Source organism: Anabrus simplex, chromosome 1 (genome assembly GCF_040414725.1).
Source record: "Anabrus simplex isolate iqAnaSimp1 chromosome 1, ASM4041472v1, whole genome shotgun sequence".
Classification (NCBI taxonomy): Eukaryota; Metazoa; Arthropoda; class Insecta; order Orthoptera; family Tettigoniidae; genus Anabrus; species Anabrus simplex.
In genome coordinates this window covers 1,096,992,941-1,097,008,660 of record NC_090265.1, presented here as the reverse complement: position 1 = coordinate 1,097,008,660, position 15,720 = coordinate 1,096,992,941, and the positions used below count along the sequence as shown (strand labels likewise).

General features: G+C 37.2%; 1 protein-coding gene across 1 annotated transcript in view; it reads left to right on the top strand.

The window, feature by feature from the left end:
• Window positions 1-13,438, top strand: part of LOC136858125 (serine/threonine-protein kinase Nek7) — a 111,452-nt gene extending 98,014 nt beyond the window's left edge. The window contains exon 6 of the mRNA XM_067137443.2: window positions 13,241-13,438. Within this exon, the coding sequence (XP_066993544.2) occupies window positions 13,241-13,438 (198 nt within the window). The remainder of the gene's footprint in view (window positions 1-13,240) is intronic.
• Window positions 13,439-15,720: the final 2,282 nt, after the last annotated feature.

Below are 15,720 nucleotides of genomic sequence, written 5' to 3'. Positions count from 1 at the left end.
AGTCTTCGAAAGGGTAATTTTCATACCCTACTCATTGCACCTATTTTCAATCTGCCATTAAGACCAAGTCGTCAGCATAGGCCAGACTGCTTACTGCATTTCCACCTAACTGAATCCCTCCATGTCACTTTATACCTTTCAGCAGATGATCCATGTGAACTACGAATAACAAAGGTGAAAGATTACAGCCTTGTCTAACCCCTGTAAGTACCCTGAACCAACAACTCATTCTACCATCAATACTCACTGCAGCCCAATTGTCAACATAAATGCCTTTGATTGTTTTTAATAATCTACCCTTGATCCCATAGTCCCCCAGTATGGTGAACATCTTTTCCCTCAGTACCCTGTCATATACTTTCTCTAGATCTACAAGACAGAAACACAACTGTCTATTTCTCTCGTAGCATTTTTCAATTACCTGGCACATACTGAAAATCTGATCCTGACAGCCCTTCTGTGGTCTGAAACCACACTGGTTTTCATCCAACTTCCTCTCAACCACTGATCGCACCCTCCTTTCCAAGATGCCAATGAATACTTTCACATCAATGAGATACCTTGATAGTTGTTGCAATCCTTCCTGTTCCCTTGTTTATAGATAGGTGCAATTACTGCTTTTGTCCATTATGAAGGTACCTTACCAACACTCCACGCTAATCTTATTATTCTATGAAGCTATTTCATCCCTGCCTTCCCACTATACTTCACCATTTCAGGTCTAATTTCATCTATCCTGATGCTTTATGACAATGGAGTTTATTTACCACCCTTTCCACTTCCTCTAGCGTAATTTCACCAACATCTCCTCCTCACCATGAGCTCCGTTGTTCCCGACACCACCATGAAGATTTCCTTTTACGTTGAGAAGATTTTCAAAATATTCCCTCGACCTCTCCAGTGATTCCCTGGTATCTATTGTGAGTTCACCTGACTTACCCAAAACACTGTTAATTTCCTTTTTCCCCTCCCTTCCTAAGAATCTTTATTACTGTCCAGAAAGGTTTCCCTGCTGCTTGACCTATCCTTTCCAGTTTATTACCAAAATCTTCACAACTTCTGTTTGGATTCAATAACTTTTTTTTTTTTTTTTTTTTTTGCTCTGTTTCTTTCATCTATGTACAATTCCCTGTCTGCATCAGCCCGTGTTTGGAGCCATTTCTGATAAGCCTTCTTTGTTACATTTAGAAGCTGCTCTCACTTCATCATTCCATCAAGATGTTCGCTTTTCCCCATTTTTACACACAGTTGTTCCCAGGCATTTCCTTGCAGTTACTACTACAGCATCCCTGTATGCCACGCATTCTCTTTCTATATCCTGAACCTGCGTATTGTTCACTGTTCGGAACTTTTCACTAATTATATCCATGTACTTCTGTCTAACTTCCTTGTCCTGGAGATTTTCTACCCTTATTCGTTTGCAGACAGATTTCACTTTCTCTGCCCTAGGCCTAGAGATACTTAGTTCACTGCAGAACAGATAGTAGTCTGTTTCATCGAAAAATTCCCCCCCCAAAACGTACATTCTTAACAGATTTCCTGAATTTGAAGTTGATTAAGATATGGTCTATTATGAATCTGGTACCCCTACCCTCCCATGTGGAGCGGTGAATAGCCTTATGCTTGAAGAATGTATTAATAACTGCTAAACCTATACTAGCACAGGAGTCCAGCAGATGTTTCCCATTCCTATTCACTTTCATATCTTCACCACACCAAAGACCCTTTCATATCCTTCAGTTCTATTTCCAACTCTTTCATTGAAATTGCCCATTAGCACTATCCTATCCTTGCTATTGACCCTAACTATGATGTCACTTAATGCTTCATAAAACTTGTCAATTTCATCCCCATCTGCACCCTCACATGGTGAATACACTGAGACAATTCTCGTCCTAATTCCTCCAACTGCCAAATCAACCCGCATCATTCGCTCACTTACTTGCCTAACAGAAACTATGTTGCGTGCAATGGTATTCCTGATAAACAGCCCTACCTCATACTCTGCCCTTCCCTTTCTAACACCTGACAAGTAAACTTTATAATCTCCTTTCTTATTATCTCCCCTTACCTGAATATCACTTACTCCTAGCACATCCAGATGCATCCTCTTTGCTGACTCAGCCAGTTCTACTTTCTTTCTTCCATAAGCACCATTAATATTGATACCTCCCCATCAAATTCCATTTCATTCGCCAAGTTGTTTCCAAAGAGTCCCTCGCCTGTCAAATGGGAGTTACTCCCATAGGTCCGAGGCTTGCTTAAAATATTCTGAGCTCAGTAAATTCATGAAGCAAGATTGCTGCCCTACTTACACATAGTCCAAGTGAGGATCTCTCCTCTAATGGGTTAGGGACCACCGATGGATTGTATAGCCCTAGCCATCTGAGCACAAGGAAGGCTATGACTCAGAATGTATCCAAGATGCCCACTCCCATTCCGTAGCAATTGGTATCTCGACTCTCAGGACCACTTACAAGGCCACTCAGCCATTGCCCATGGTTCACGAACTAGGATGTGACTGCAGTAACCCACACCTGGAAAGGAAAATGTAGAGTAGAGGATTTGAAGAGGGGGGTGGAACAGGGTAGTAAGAAGGAAAGAAGGGAGGAGGAAGTAAGTTGTACAGATGTCAGGGAAGTTAAGGGAGTCCAGGAGAGGAGAGGGATCTAATTAGGTGGGTGGGGTTGAGGCTCTTGTCATGGGAAACTAAATTGTTATGCATGTAGAGGAAAGAGAACCAGGAGGGTGGAGTATTATCCAAGAATTACATTAAGGCAAATGCTGAGAAAAATAGAATGGAAGGAGGAAGGTAAGGAGAAGATGGTAATTTTTGTAATATTTGTACCAGCAATGTAAGGCTAACAGAAATAGGTACTAACATATCTGGGTATATGTGGGATCTTGTTATGACAGCACATGAGAAGTTTAAAGAAGCAGAGATTGTTATCATTGGGATACTGTGAAGGAGAGATACTGACTAGAGGGTGATTGGGGACTTAAATGAGTCTATGGAGTGGGTATGTGGGAAACTGGGAATGAGAGTTGTAGATCCTAATGTGTGAGTAACAGATAGGGATCTACACTCAGATATATTGAGTTCACTTGAACTGCAATGGTATATACAGTTGAATCTCATTAGCACGTTCTCAGTTACCAAGTTTTCCCATTTGACACGATGATTTTCTTAAGTTCCAGTCCTACTAAATACATGTTAATATATCCCCTTAATATGTTTCTATTCCCACTTATGGTGATCAAATTTTCATTGTACTATTTGTTAGGGAACCAGGTTTTCTTCACATTTCATTTATAAATACAGAATTAGGCATCTGGAAAACACGATGTGATATTGCTTCCTATCTGTGATAGTTTTTGACAGTGTAGATGATTTTGTTGAATGATGTAGAACTGATTTGAGCTATGATGCTACATAGAAGTAATAACTTCTCTCTTTCCCTCCCTTTTTTTTTCTCTCCTTGACGCGTTGTCGTCTTGTTCATCTAAGCGTTTTCCTGGATTTTGCACAGTGCTATGCCCAGTCGCTACAAATAGTTGTTGAATTACTGGTAGATGGTAGTTGGCTTGTTTCTGTTTCAGATTATAAATTTAGTTTAGTGGTGCATACAGAACAATCACGTAGCCCATGACAGAACTTAAGATTTATGTCTATTTTCCGTGTAGTTCACTTAATCCAGTCACTACATTGTTCTTTGAATTATTAGTACATACAGTAGATGGAAGTTTTCTGTTCAATTCAATGTTTTAAGAAATTCATTGTCTTCTAAGCTAGTGAAGAAGTGATAGTTTTGTTCTTGTCAGCGTCAGAATTTCTCTCACTAGATCTGGAGACTTTTTATACTGTATTGTATTCATGAGCGTCTCATTAGTATGTGCAAGTTTGCCCACCTGATTGCTGGTCTTGTTAAATTACAGAAAAGTCCCACCTATACAATACAAGCTGTATTCTGTAATTTAACAAGCCCATTAAGGTTGACAATATGGACCAAATATGAAGTTTATAACTTGTAATAACACCCGATTGCTTGTGTTTGTGTATTTCAGTGGTGTGATAAAAGTTTACTCAGTGTGTTACAACCGTTTTTTTTTTTTTCATTTTTTTTTCTTTTTTCTTTTTTTTTTTTTTTTAATAGTGGATAAGAAGAAAGTATGGCAGGTAACAATTGATGATAAGTTGAAATATATTCAAGACATGGACTGTAATCCTGACATGAAGCGATAGTGCAAGACGTGGAACATTCCTCCTCCTACACTGAACACGATACTCATCAAAAGGAAGGAAATAGAGCATGCATTTGAAGAAGGGGTGAGCGGCGAAAGGAAATTTCTGCAAGAGGAACAGTTTCCTGAACTAGAAAGCATGTTATTGAGGTGGTTCAAGTAAGCCCGTGGTTTTAGCACAGCCTGTAATTTAGATGAGCGTCACTGATTTTAAAGCTTCAAATAGTTGGATTGCAAGATTCAAGAATCGGCACCAGCTGGTGTACAGATTCGTACGAGGCAAGGCTTCTAGCATGAATATTTACACAATACAAGCGCTGAAAAGTACGACAAATCCTCAGTTTATTGAAAATTACAGTGTTCCCACTGGATTTAGAAATGTCACGAGGAAAGTTGAGTAAAGAAAGACTAACAGTCCTGTTGAGCTGCAATGAAAGTGGAATGGAAAAGCAAAGAGTCCATGTTGCTTTATAAATATGCAAACATTTCCTTGCAAGTACACATCTAATGCAAACGTCTGGGTAACAACTGCAATATTTGAGCAATATTTACATGCGCTGGATGCAAAAATTGCTGTTTGTTGACCAATGTGCAGCACACCCCATTGACACAGCATATCTACGGAATGTGGTTTTTTCCCCCCGGCTAACTGCTCTAGTTGCCTGCAGCCGCTTGATCAGGGCATCATCAAATGCGTGAAACAAAAATATAGGAAGAGGGTCGTTCAGAAGCGGTTGGCATCTTTTCAAACCACTACGAGGAAAACAACAGTACTGAAAGTGATGCATTTTGTGAATTCTGCTTGGGATTCACTTGAACTGAACACAATCAAGAAGTGTTTTAACACGTCCGGTTTCTGTTGTGTTGTTGCAGACAACGTCACGCCTGTAGATGGAAACCTTGCAACAACTGATGAATGAAGACTGATAGTGGGTGTAGATGCTTATATAGACTGTGATGCTGACGACAGTGTTGTGGCCTGTCAGTCTGACGATTGACGAAATTCTCAATTAGCAAACGGCAGATAAGTGACAGGAGAAAAGTGAAAAAGAAGATGAATCGGAGCCCATATTTTGAAATATATTAGTGTAGAGGTACTGTAATTCATTTTTACATTATTATTTATTCCCTGTGTAAGTTACTAATAAACTTTGTTTATGATCTGACTGTAGTAGTGCATATAACTAATTATTGAGGTCAGTGAGTTAGTACGCACGTCTATGCCATGTTTTTTTTGCAAAAGATTCCAGAGGTAAAGATTCTCCTCATTCAGATCTCCGGGAGGGGTATACAACGAGGTTTTTAAAGTATGGAAGGAAGGAGAAGAAAGAAGAATTATTGTGGATAGGGACGTGGAATGTTCTAACCCTTTTACAAGAAGGAAAATTAGAATACGCAAAATGTGACATGAAGAGAAATAATTTGTATGTACTTGGAATGTGTGAAGTGAGATGGGGTGAATGTGGAGAACTGGATAACAGTGACTTTCGAATATACTATTCAAGTGAAGATAAAAATGGACTGTATGGATTTGGAATATTGATTGGAAAATGACTGAAGAACAAAGTTATGAAGGTTGAATATATCAATGGAAGGTTTATGATGATAAGACTGAAAGGGAAAAGAAAAGACTTAGTGATCATACAAGTTTATATGCCGACCTGTAATCATTCCGAAGAAGATGTAGAGGATATGAGAAGATAGATCAACTCATTGAGAAAGAGGAAAGAATGCATGTATTGTTGTAATGGGTGATTGGAACACGGTTGTTTGTGAAGGATCAGATGGTAAGATCATTGGTAAATTTGAATTGGGAGACAGAAATGAGAGGGGAGGAAGGTTGATTGAAATCTGTAATGAAAAATGCATGGTGGTTGGAAACACTTTGTTTGACAACTACAAAAGAAGAAGGTATACTTGGATATCTCGATTAGATGACAAGAAATACCAAATTGATTATATAATGATATAATGATACAGCAAATGTACAGAAACTGCCTAAAGAATGCTAAATGTTACCCAGGAGCAGACATTTATTCTGACCATACATTAGTTGTAGCAGAGGTACTAATTAAATTGAAAACAACATGGAAAGGAAAGAAGAGAGAAGAAATTAATATTGAGAAACTGAAAGACAAAGACAAGTGCAGAGAGCTAGAGGATGAGTATTGTGACAATAATACGCTAGGAAATGAAACAGAAAATGTAGAAAGATATGGGATAAAAGAAGTAGTTAAGAAAACACTTGGAGTCAAGGAGAGGAAAAGGACAAAGAAGGAATGGATAACATCAGAAATGATAAGCAAAATGGAGGAACGCAGCAAATGGAAAACAGTAAATACAGAAGAAGGAAAGCATAACTACAGGAAGTTAAATAATTAAGAAGAGAAACAGAAAAAGCAAAGAAGAAATGGTTGTCAGAAAAGTGTGATGAGATAGAGCAACTGAAGAAAGAAGGGAAATATGACTTGATGTACAAAGAAGAAAGAAATATAGTATTCAAAGAAAAGAGGAGGAACAACAGCAATAAGGAAATAGAGGCTACAGCTGGCACAATTATATGTGAATCTCAAGAAATAATGAAAAGATGGGAAGAATGAAGCAAGTTTGGAGCCTCGTCAGCCTGATGACTGTCACCTTGGAGAAGTTTTTTCATGCTCAACTGAATTATTTATTCCTGTAAATCTTTTGAAGGTGGCACCCAGTTTTGTTATTTATATATTATTCTGGTTACAAATTATGCATTTTGTGTTTTAATTTTTGCCGAGTAGTTATAATGTATTGAAGTAGTTCAGGGTTTGAACATACGAATAAATCAAAATACAGCATTTAAATAACAAACCCTTACTAATTATCCAACTAAACATAACAAAGATTGCAAACACACAAAAATCTCGTGGAAGAATTGCACAGAGATCACGTTATCGCTATGAAACTTTACTGTGACGTGACTCCAAACTGGCTAGCCAGCCTCTATTTATATTCGATTAGGTTTCAAGAAGCTTTAGCAGATTTCAAGGAATTCTTTATAGGTCAAGTTTTTTTTTAAATAACTCTTCAATTCTTCAGTCTGCCAAAACTAATTTTGAATAAATACATTTATAAACTACCTGGAAAAGAAACAACTTAATTAATTTTAATTACTTTTAATGAAGCTGTTTCTTTTTCAGGTATAATTTGAATTAATTTTAATTAAGTCATTTCGTTTTACAGGTAAAATTCTGTTACCATATGTTTTCTTTTTTAGGTAGTTTAAAAATGTATTTATTCAAAATTAATTTTTGCAAATAGAAAAACCTAACAGTTATAAATTAACTGAGTTGAAACTGTGAAAAGAGATGGCTTCAGATAACACAAAAAGGTCAAGAATGAGCGAGAAACTTCTCAAACAAGCATTTCCAAGAAATTACTCAGATATTCAGTTCCAGAAAGGGCCAATAAAACACAGCACACAACAGGCCAGTGCCCCGCTCAGAGTCATCTGTCTCAGACTACAGCTACAATAATTTTGAAACTATTTGCAGCAGAATGATCAAGCATAATCTGTTAGAGGAGGTACAAAATTCAAGTTGGCAAATTTCCATTCAGAAATTAATGTTAATTTTTAAAATTTTGATCCTAATTTTTGTATCTTATTCTTTAATTTAATTCTGCTTCTATTTATCTCATGTTTCTGGAGCAGCCAAAAGTTTGGAACCACTGATCCAGTAAAACTAGGGTTGATGCTGAAGTCTCTATAAGCATCAGCATCATCATCATCATCATCATCATCATCATCATCATCGCTGACCATCTCCAGTTGCCCGGGTGTGATGTATGAGCCCCCTCCATCTTTGTCTGTCCATGAACCACTGTTCTCTCATAATCTGCTCCCAATTTTGTCCCCTCTCCTACCAAATACTGTTTTATCCAGCAAGGCATCCTAAAGCCAAGTGTAATCTTACCTTCACCCATATTGACAAGCTTTATATTTTCTTGAAATATGTTTTCCATTATAAAGTGTTGAAGTAGAAATATTATACTGATGTTAAGGGATTTCTTCTACACTTCACTATTTACTGCAGTATGATGACCATCATTAGGTTTGAAAGTGCTACATAAACTTGGCAAATATTCTATGTCCATGAAGCTTAAGCACTTTGCTCTCTTAACCTATAATTCAGCCTTAGGTGCACTCACAGTTTCAGGTTATATCTTTTGAATAAGTTCCTGTTCTAATTCTGTAATAAGATAAGACAAAATAAGTAGGTCTATTAAAACATAATTTATAGTGGAAAACTTTTGTTATAACTTGAGTGTTATTTGAGCCTGAAAACTGTACAAATGACTAAATTCAGTATGCCATTCCTAAACTTTTATGAAGTGACAAGTATTGAAGATGAGAAAGTTCAAGCTTTAAAAAAAAAAAAAAAGCATAGGTAAGTACCCTGATACAGGATATAGGACTATTTATGCATGGAAAGAAAAAAAGAGAGAGGACTAGCAAGTTGACTGTGCAGTTCGTGTCATGTAGCTGTGAGCTTGCATTCAGGAGAGAGTGGGTTTGAACCCCACTGTTGGCAGCACTGAAGATGGTTTTCCTTGGTTTCCAATTTTCACACCAGGCAAATGCTGGGACTTTACCTTAGTTAAGGCCATGGTCACTTTCTTCCCATTCCCATTCCTAGTCCTGCCTGTCCCATTGTCACCATAAAACTTGCCTGTATTAGTGTGATGTAAAACAAATAGTAACAAAAAAAAAAAACAGTGATGTAACAGCCCTTTAGGGCCGTGCCCTGCCAAGTTAACTGCTGGCCAGCCACATGACCTTTAGATAATGGAGTTCCGAGCAGTCAACGTGACAGCATCTTCAGCCGTATTGCTTGGCTTGCTTGACTGGGTGTACTGCCTCTGGTACTGGCCAGTTCTCTCAAGCCTGAGAGAACCCTGTTCCAGCCCAGAATTAAAATTTCTGGACTGGCTGGAAATCAAACGCCGGGGCTCCGAGTAAGAGGCAGACACACCAGACCAATACTACAAGGCTGGCTATAGTTTTTGTGGCAAAGTCAAAAAATTCCAAAATGTTCAAAAACATGCATCTTTATGCCAGAAATATCACCAAATATCATCAAATGTCACCAAGAATTGAACCCCAATCACCTGATTGAGAAGCCAATGCGGTAACTCTTGGCTACTCTTGTCAGTTTTTTTTTCCAGTGTATAAAAGTTTGTAACCACCTACACGGAGTTCAAAACCTATAGGTGATTCCATTTATGTGTTCAGTAAAATAGGTATCTGTGTTCATCTGTGTACGCATTTTTAGGCATCATTTACTCTCCAGATACAAAGATTGAGTGTACCCAAGAAAACTGTTTATTTCCTGAGCTCTAGTTATAAAATACACTCCAGGACTAAATCACAACACACCTGAAAATTAAAACAAATACACTTATGTTACACTAACATAACAAACTGCCTGAAACTGAAGAAAATTAGGATCAAGACAAAACACACAACAAAATTCAACCTAGAAACAACATCACCAGAGTCTACATTGGACAAATTGGTCAGAATTTCAAAACCAGCTAAAAAGGACATATCAGAGCACTCAAACCTAAAACAGAATCTGTATTTACTAACCATTCACTAGACTAAGAAAATTAATATGTAGATACCAACAGATGCAAGGAAATTCTCTTCATCACTCTGAAGGAATATAGATTTTACACTCTAAAACAATATGAAATATAGTGGGAAGGGGAGTTACCCAGTTTTCACCCACTTTTGAACATTTGAACTTCTCTTTTAATTGTATTAATTTTATTTTATTGACACATGAAGAATATATAAGTTTTTTCTTTGTGGTTTATTATTTTGTTTTCCAGTAGTAGTAACAGTAGTGTTTCAGGAGTCCATTATTGAAGACAGCCAAGTATGGTTCCTGAAAGTACTCCAGCAAAGTAACTTGTTTACGACAAAACCTAGTGAAGTTGTTACTTTTCATATTAAACTCTTATCACTATGTAATAGAAATCAGCATTTAAGAATTTACATAATCATGCAACAAAATTAATTAAGTTATACATTGTTTGGTAACTACCCATTCAAAATACAGTTGAACCTGCTTTATACGTAACTCTGTTCTACGTAATTCGTATTTGTATGTAATTTCCTTTAGGTCCCGGCAAAATGTAATTTAAAAGTGTGTTAATTAAACCTTATTTATACGTAATCCGTTTATACGTAATTCGCTTTTATACGTATTAAGTGTCAGTGAAATATAACTGAGTTTTGCGTAATTGTAAAGAGAACGTGCTTTTTTTTAAAGAAACTACTGTATTTACGAAGTTTTTCCTTTGCCGGCGTAGGCTGAAGTAGAGCGATCGGGTTTCGGTGCTCAAACAGAACACACAGAGTTTCGCCAAGTGACATTGTTAACCCTTACTTACTGGCGGCTAAACAAAGGCAAGTCCTCTTCGCTCCTCCTCTACTTCGTCGTTTTTTACATGCCGCCAAAGATTAAGATACATTATAAACAAAGTGGGCGGTTTCGGTGCGGAAACAAAGAAAATACAGTAAATTTGTTTGAATATGAGAATTTCTTTCGTAGGAACAACGGTGAAGTAAAATGTCCACGGCGCCGGTATCTGGTGTTCATTCTTGAATAGTAGTTTTGTCATTCAGTTGCTTTTGATTAGCCATGGAGAACAGAAAAAGAAAAGGTTATACGAGAAGTAGACGCTAATCCACACAAGACAAAAAAGGAAATTGCTTAGACCGCGCTATGTACAGTCATCAGTAAAAGAAACGCTATTTTGGATGAGTTCCTAAAACTGGGTTCAAAATCAGCAAAGCGCAGCCGTCAGCAAGAAGGATGGTACGCAGATTTCGAGAAATCACTTTTCACATGGTTCCGGCAAAAGCGGGCTGCAGCTCTACCAATTAGTGGCAACATGCTGAAGGCAAAGGCGATAGATTTAGCTAAAATGATGAGTATCTCCGATGATTTCAAGGCTTCATCAGGATGGTTGCAAGGATTTAAAGATCATCAAGGAATCACAGGGAGAACAATTTGCGGTGACTCAAAATCTGCGGACGACGTCACTGTGCAACAGTGGAAAGAAGAGGTTCTGCCGGGTATCGTAAGCGAGTATCAGCCTCCAAACATCTACAACTGTGATGAGACCGACCTATTCTACAATCTCTCCATCTAATAAAACATTAGCTGAAAAAATGACTCATGCCATGGAGGGAAGAAAAAAGTAAAATTCGTGTAACAGTACTTCTCGCCACCAATGCAGATGGATCTGACAAACTTCCTCCACTTGTGAAAGGAAAATCGAAGAATCCGAGGTGTTTTAAGGGTGCGAAAACAAAACCTACGGAATATGAATCCAATGGCACAGTGGTTGAAAAAACTGGACATTAAAATGAAAAAGAAACAGTAGAAGATCCTTCTTCTTATGGATCGATGTGCAGCACATACACCTCAAATTGTTCTGGAGAATGTCGGAGTTGAATTTTTCCCTTCTAACTGTACCAGTGTTCTACAACCGCTTGATTTGGGCATCATTGCAAATTTCAAAGTGCATTATAGAAAAATGCTGGTTCAACATTTGATAACACAGAGTGATGCAGGAAATGAACCTCTCTCCATTAATTTGCTACAAGCCATGGACTTTATTTCGGCTGCCTGGAAGCAGGAGTCATCCTCCACAACCAGCAACTGTTCCCGCAAAGCTGTTGTCTTACTAGAAGAGGCTGCCTCTAATGATGATTATGGGGACAAAGTTTTGTCTGGCAATGAGCTAACGCTACCGGAAGGCATAGAAGTCGATACTTTTGTACATTTCGATGACAATCTGGCTGTATGTGGAGAACTACCGGATGAAGAGATTATTGTTGATGTATGTCAACAACGCGGCGGTGATGGACCAGCTACAAGCGATAGTGACATTGGAGATGGAGATAACAACTTGAATTTTGAAACACCTGAACTGAGTGAAGTGTTAAGTGCAATCGATGTGTGTAGGAGTTACATCAATGCAAAAATTTGTAGTGAAAATGTTTTGAATTCATTGCTAAGTTTGCAAAAGGGGGTTTATACTCTTAATGCAAGAAAAGTGAAACAAGCCAAACTATCTGATTTCTTTAAAGCTGGACTAAGTTCAAAATAATATTTTCTCTCTTAATATGTTTATTATTTGCAACGATTTACACATGTAGGTCTATTCCATTGTTTTTTGGAGTAAATATGTGATGTATTGCGTAAGTCTGATTTCTAAGTAATTCTGAGTTATAAGTAGTTTTTTCTCTTCCCCTTGATATACGTATAAGTCAGGTTCAACCGTAATTATCTAATTCAGTACTCAGCAAACTAAGTCATTTTTAAACACTGGTGGAGAGTAAGGTGAAGCACTGAATGGGATTGAGTGGCTAACTTTATGTTGCCGGGTTGAATGGCTTAGACAGTTGAGGCGCTGGCCTTCTGACCTCAATTTGGCAGGTTTGATCCTGGCTCAGTCCGGTGGTATTTGAAGGTGCTCAGATACATCACCCTCATGTCGATAGATTTACTGGCACATAAAAGAACTCCTGTGGGACTAAATTCTGGCACCTCATTGTCTCCAAAAAACATAAAAATAGAGGTGGGACACAAAAAAAAATAACATTATTAACTTGACTTTTAACCATCTTTATTCCCTGGATTTAACCTGGTTATCATTTCTGTTATAGGCTGAGTGAACCCCAGGAGCATGTACTCATGTCTTTCTTTAATTTAGGAAAGCAACAAATATATTATAAGATGGTTAAATTCTGGAAGGTTTTATAAATTAGACACCTTGTGACAAGTTAGATTTCTAGTTATCATATGTTAGTTTCTCTATTTATTGCACTTCAAGTTATGATGACATATCTTTGATTTAATCCTACCCTGCTATATACTTTTCTAAATACATCTTTCCTTTCTGATATGTATGGTATGAACAGTTGATCGTATTAAATGTAATGTTTTAGTTACGGAATTTGGTGGCAGCCTGCATTGATCCTGAGCCTGATAATCGTCCTGATGTCACATACGTACACAGTGTTGCTCGCAAGATGCATGCACAGACCCAGATGACGGGTAGTTCTGTGTCTATGTCCAGAGAACACCAGGCTTCCTTGTATTCTTCACCAGACCCAGAATCCCATCAGGCATCCATCAGTGAATAACAGGTGAGACAAAATTTCACATATTGTTTGTCTTGACCAAATGCATTCACATTGTATCTCCTGTTATATTTTCTTCTCTCTTTCTATCTGCAACTGTCATTTTTATGGATATCTCAATTTTGAAACTAATTAATTAGTTAATTGAATGATTTTATTTGAAATTTTGTAACATTTCAGTTATTATCATATGAATTAAAAGGAACATTTGTTAAAGAAAATACTATATTTGCTTTACAATTTAAAAATTGGTAACATAGTTATACGAGTCTTACAGACCATCTTAAATGTTTTCAGGAGCTATTGCTATTACTTGTCTGATGATTACTGCTAAGCGAGTGGGCTGACATTTGACATCTATAGCGCTGGCATGGAAGCAGCGTGCAAAGCTAGGGAGCCTTAAAACATTGTTAGCAATTGATAGTGGACAGGGAGTGCAGAATACATATGATATGCTATTATGCTGCTAATACCAATATTATAATCTATTTGATAACTTCATGCTGACAAATGCTAACTATTTGTACTAGAACATCCAGTGTCAAAATCTTAATTCATTGAATAAGTTGACTAATCAGTCATGTCTGTTGAACTGCCATGAAAGTCACTAGTTTCAACATCCAAAATGTTAGTTTTCTCATCACTTTGATCACTGCTTTCCAAACCAATGGCTATCACAATTGTTTTGAGTTTCTACTCCATTAATGTGTCATAGCACCAGTTGGAATTTGTTTTGGTAGTTCATGATACTCCAGGAAATTTAGGCCTGCAACACTGTTATCAAAATAATTTAATTTTGTCTTTTTTGCTCATGATTGACAATTACCTGAAGTTAGGATCTGAGTGCCATCCTTATCTGCTTTGTACTCTGCCTAGCCTTAGAATTATTTTCATAGCTTTGGAGACCTTTATTCTTTACAGTACTGCAAATATTGTATATAATCTTTCAGCTCTGAGAACAGATCATGTCATTTGATTTATTCGGAGGCATTTCCATTCTATAAAGAAATACAGTTCCATTAACCCCCACAGAAGAAGAAGAAAAAAACCCCAGATATCCGACAGCTATTCACTGCATGTTAACACTATTGGTGAGATAATTAACTAGTATTCCACGAGGACATGATTGTACAACTTGTTCTAAGGTAACAGATTGCATCACTATTTATAGCAAATAGTTCCCCTTGCTGCCACTGGTAATGTCAGTTGTATAATGCCTTTTCTTAGCTATGATTATTGTTTACCTTATACAGGGCATTCAGAACCTAGCGCCACACGTGCTCCTGGCATCTAGTGGTTGATCGACAAGCTGGGTATCACACCATCTGTTAGTTGCAGTCTAATGGGGTTATATGAATGTTTTAGATGTGATAGCAGTGATGTTATACACTACAGAGCAGTGGATATTTCTCGTTGAGATGTATCTTTTACAGAAGAAATTGTATGAAAAGTGTTTACATAAATTTTACCATCATTATCCGGAGGGTCCTTGGCCGTCAAAATATACCATAATGCAGCTGTTTATGATGTAGAGAGAAACAAGCTCTGTTTCTGACAGGAAGAAGCGGCGTCCTAAATGAGCTCTCACCGAGGAACACCTTCAAATTTGATGTATGTACGCTACCTTATACCTGACCAAACCCTTGTGAAACCTTCAATTATTATGTTTAATATATATCTTAATTATCTTTTATTAAATGCGAAGTATGACTAACATATGTTTTCCCTGTAAATATGTATTGTAAATTCATATAACCTCAGAATTGTTGACTGACATATGATTTCTCTGTTAATATACATTCAGTTCAGTCAATAACTGTAGAAAACTCTAACATTCATATTGTACCAGGAAATGCCCGTACTTTATAGCTTGATGAGCATGAGATGGTACGCAGGGTGTGTACGGCACATCAAATTGGTCATAGGTTATAAACTTCATGGTTCTGATCCATATTGAATTGTAATTACAATATAATTATTAAATTAATGTAGTAATGGTCCACCTTTCAATACTATAATATGCAATATTCTAAATTACATTAATTAGGGGCTAGTTTCGGCTGGGGCTGGCCATCTAATAACTAAACAAATGTACATGCACACAACTGACATAAAACAAATGAAACAAATATATAAAAATTGACATTAAAAACAGATGAAATTATGAGTCCATTTGAAAATAACTAGGTTCTAACATCGTGAGTATGCTCACCATTGAGACTCTTTACTGTATTAATATACACAGAACTGTTAGTTCTAATACTGCCAATCATTAATAATTCAAT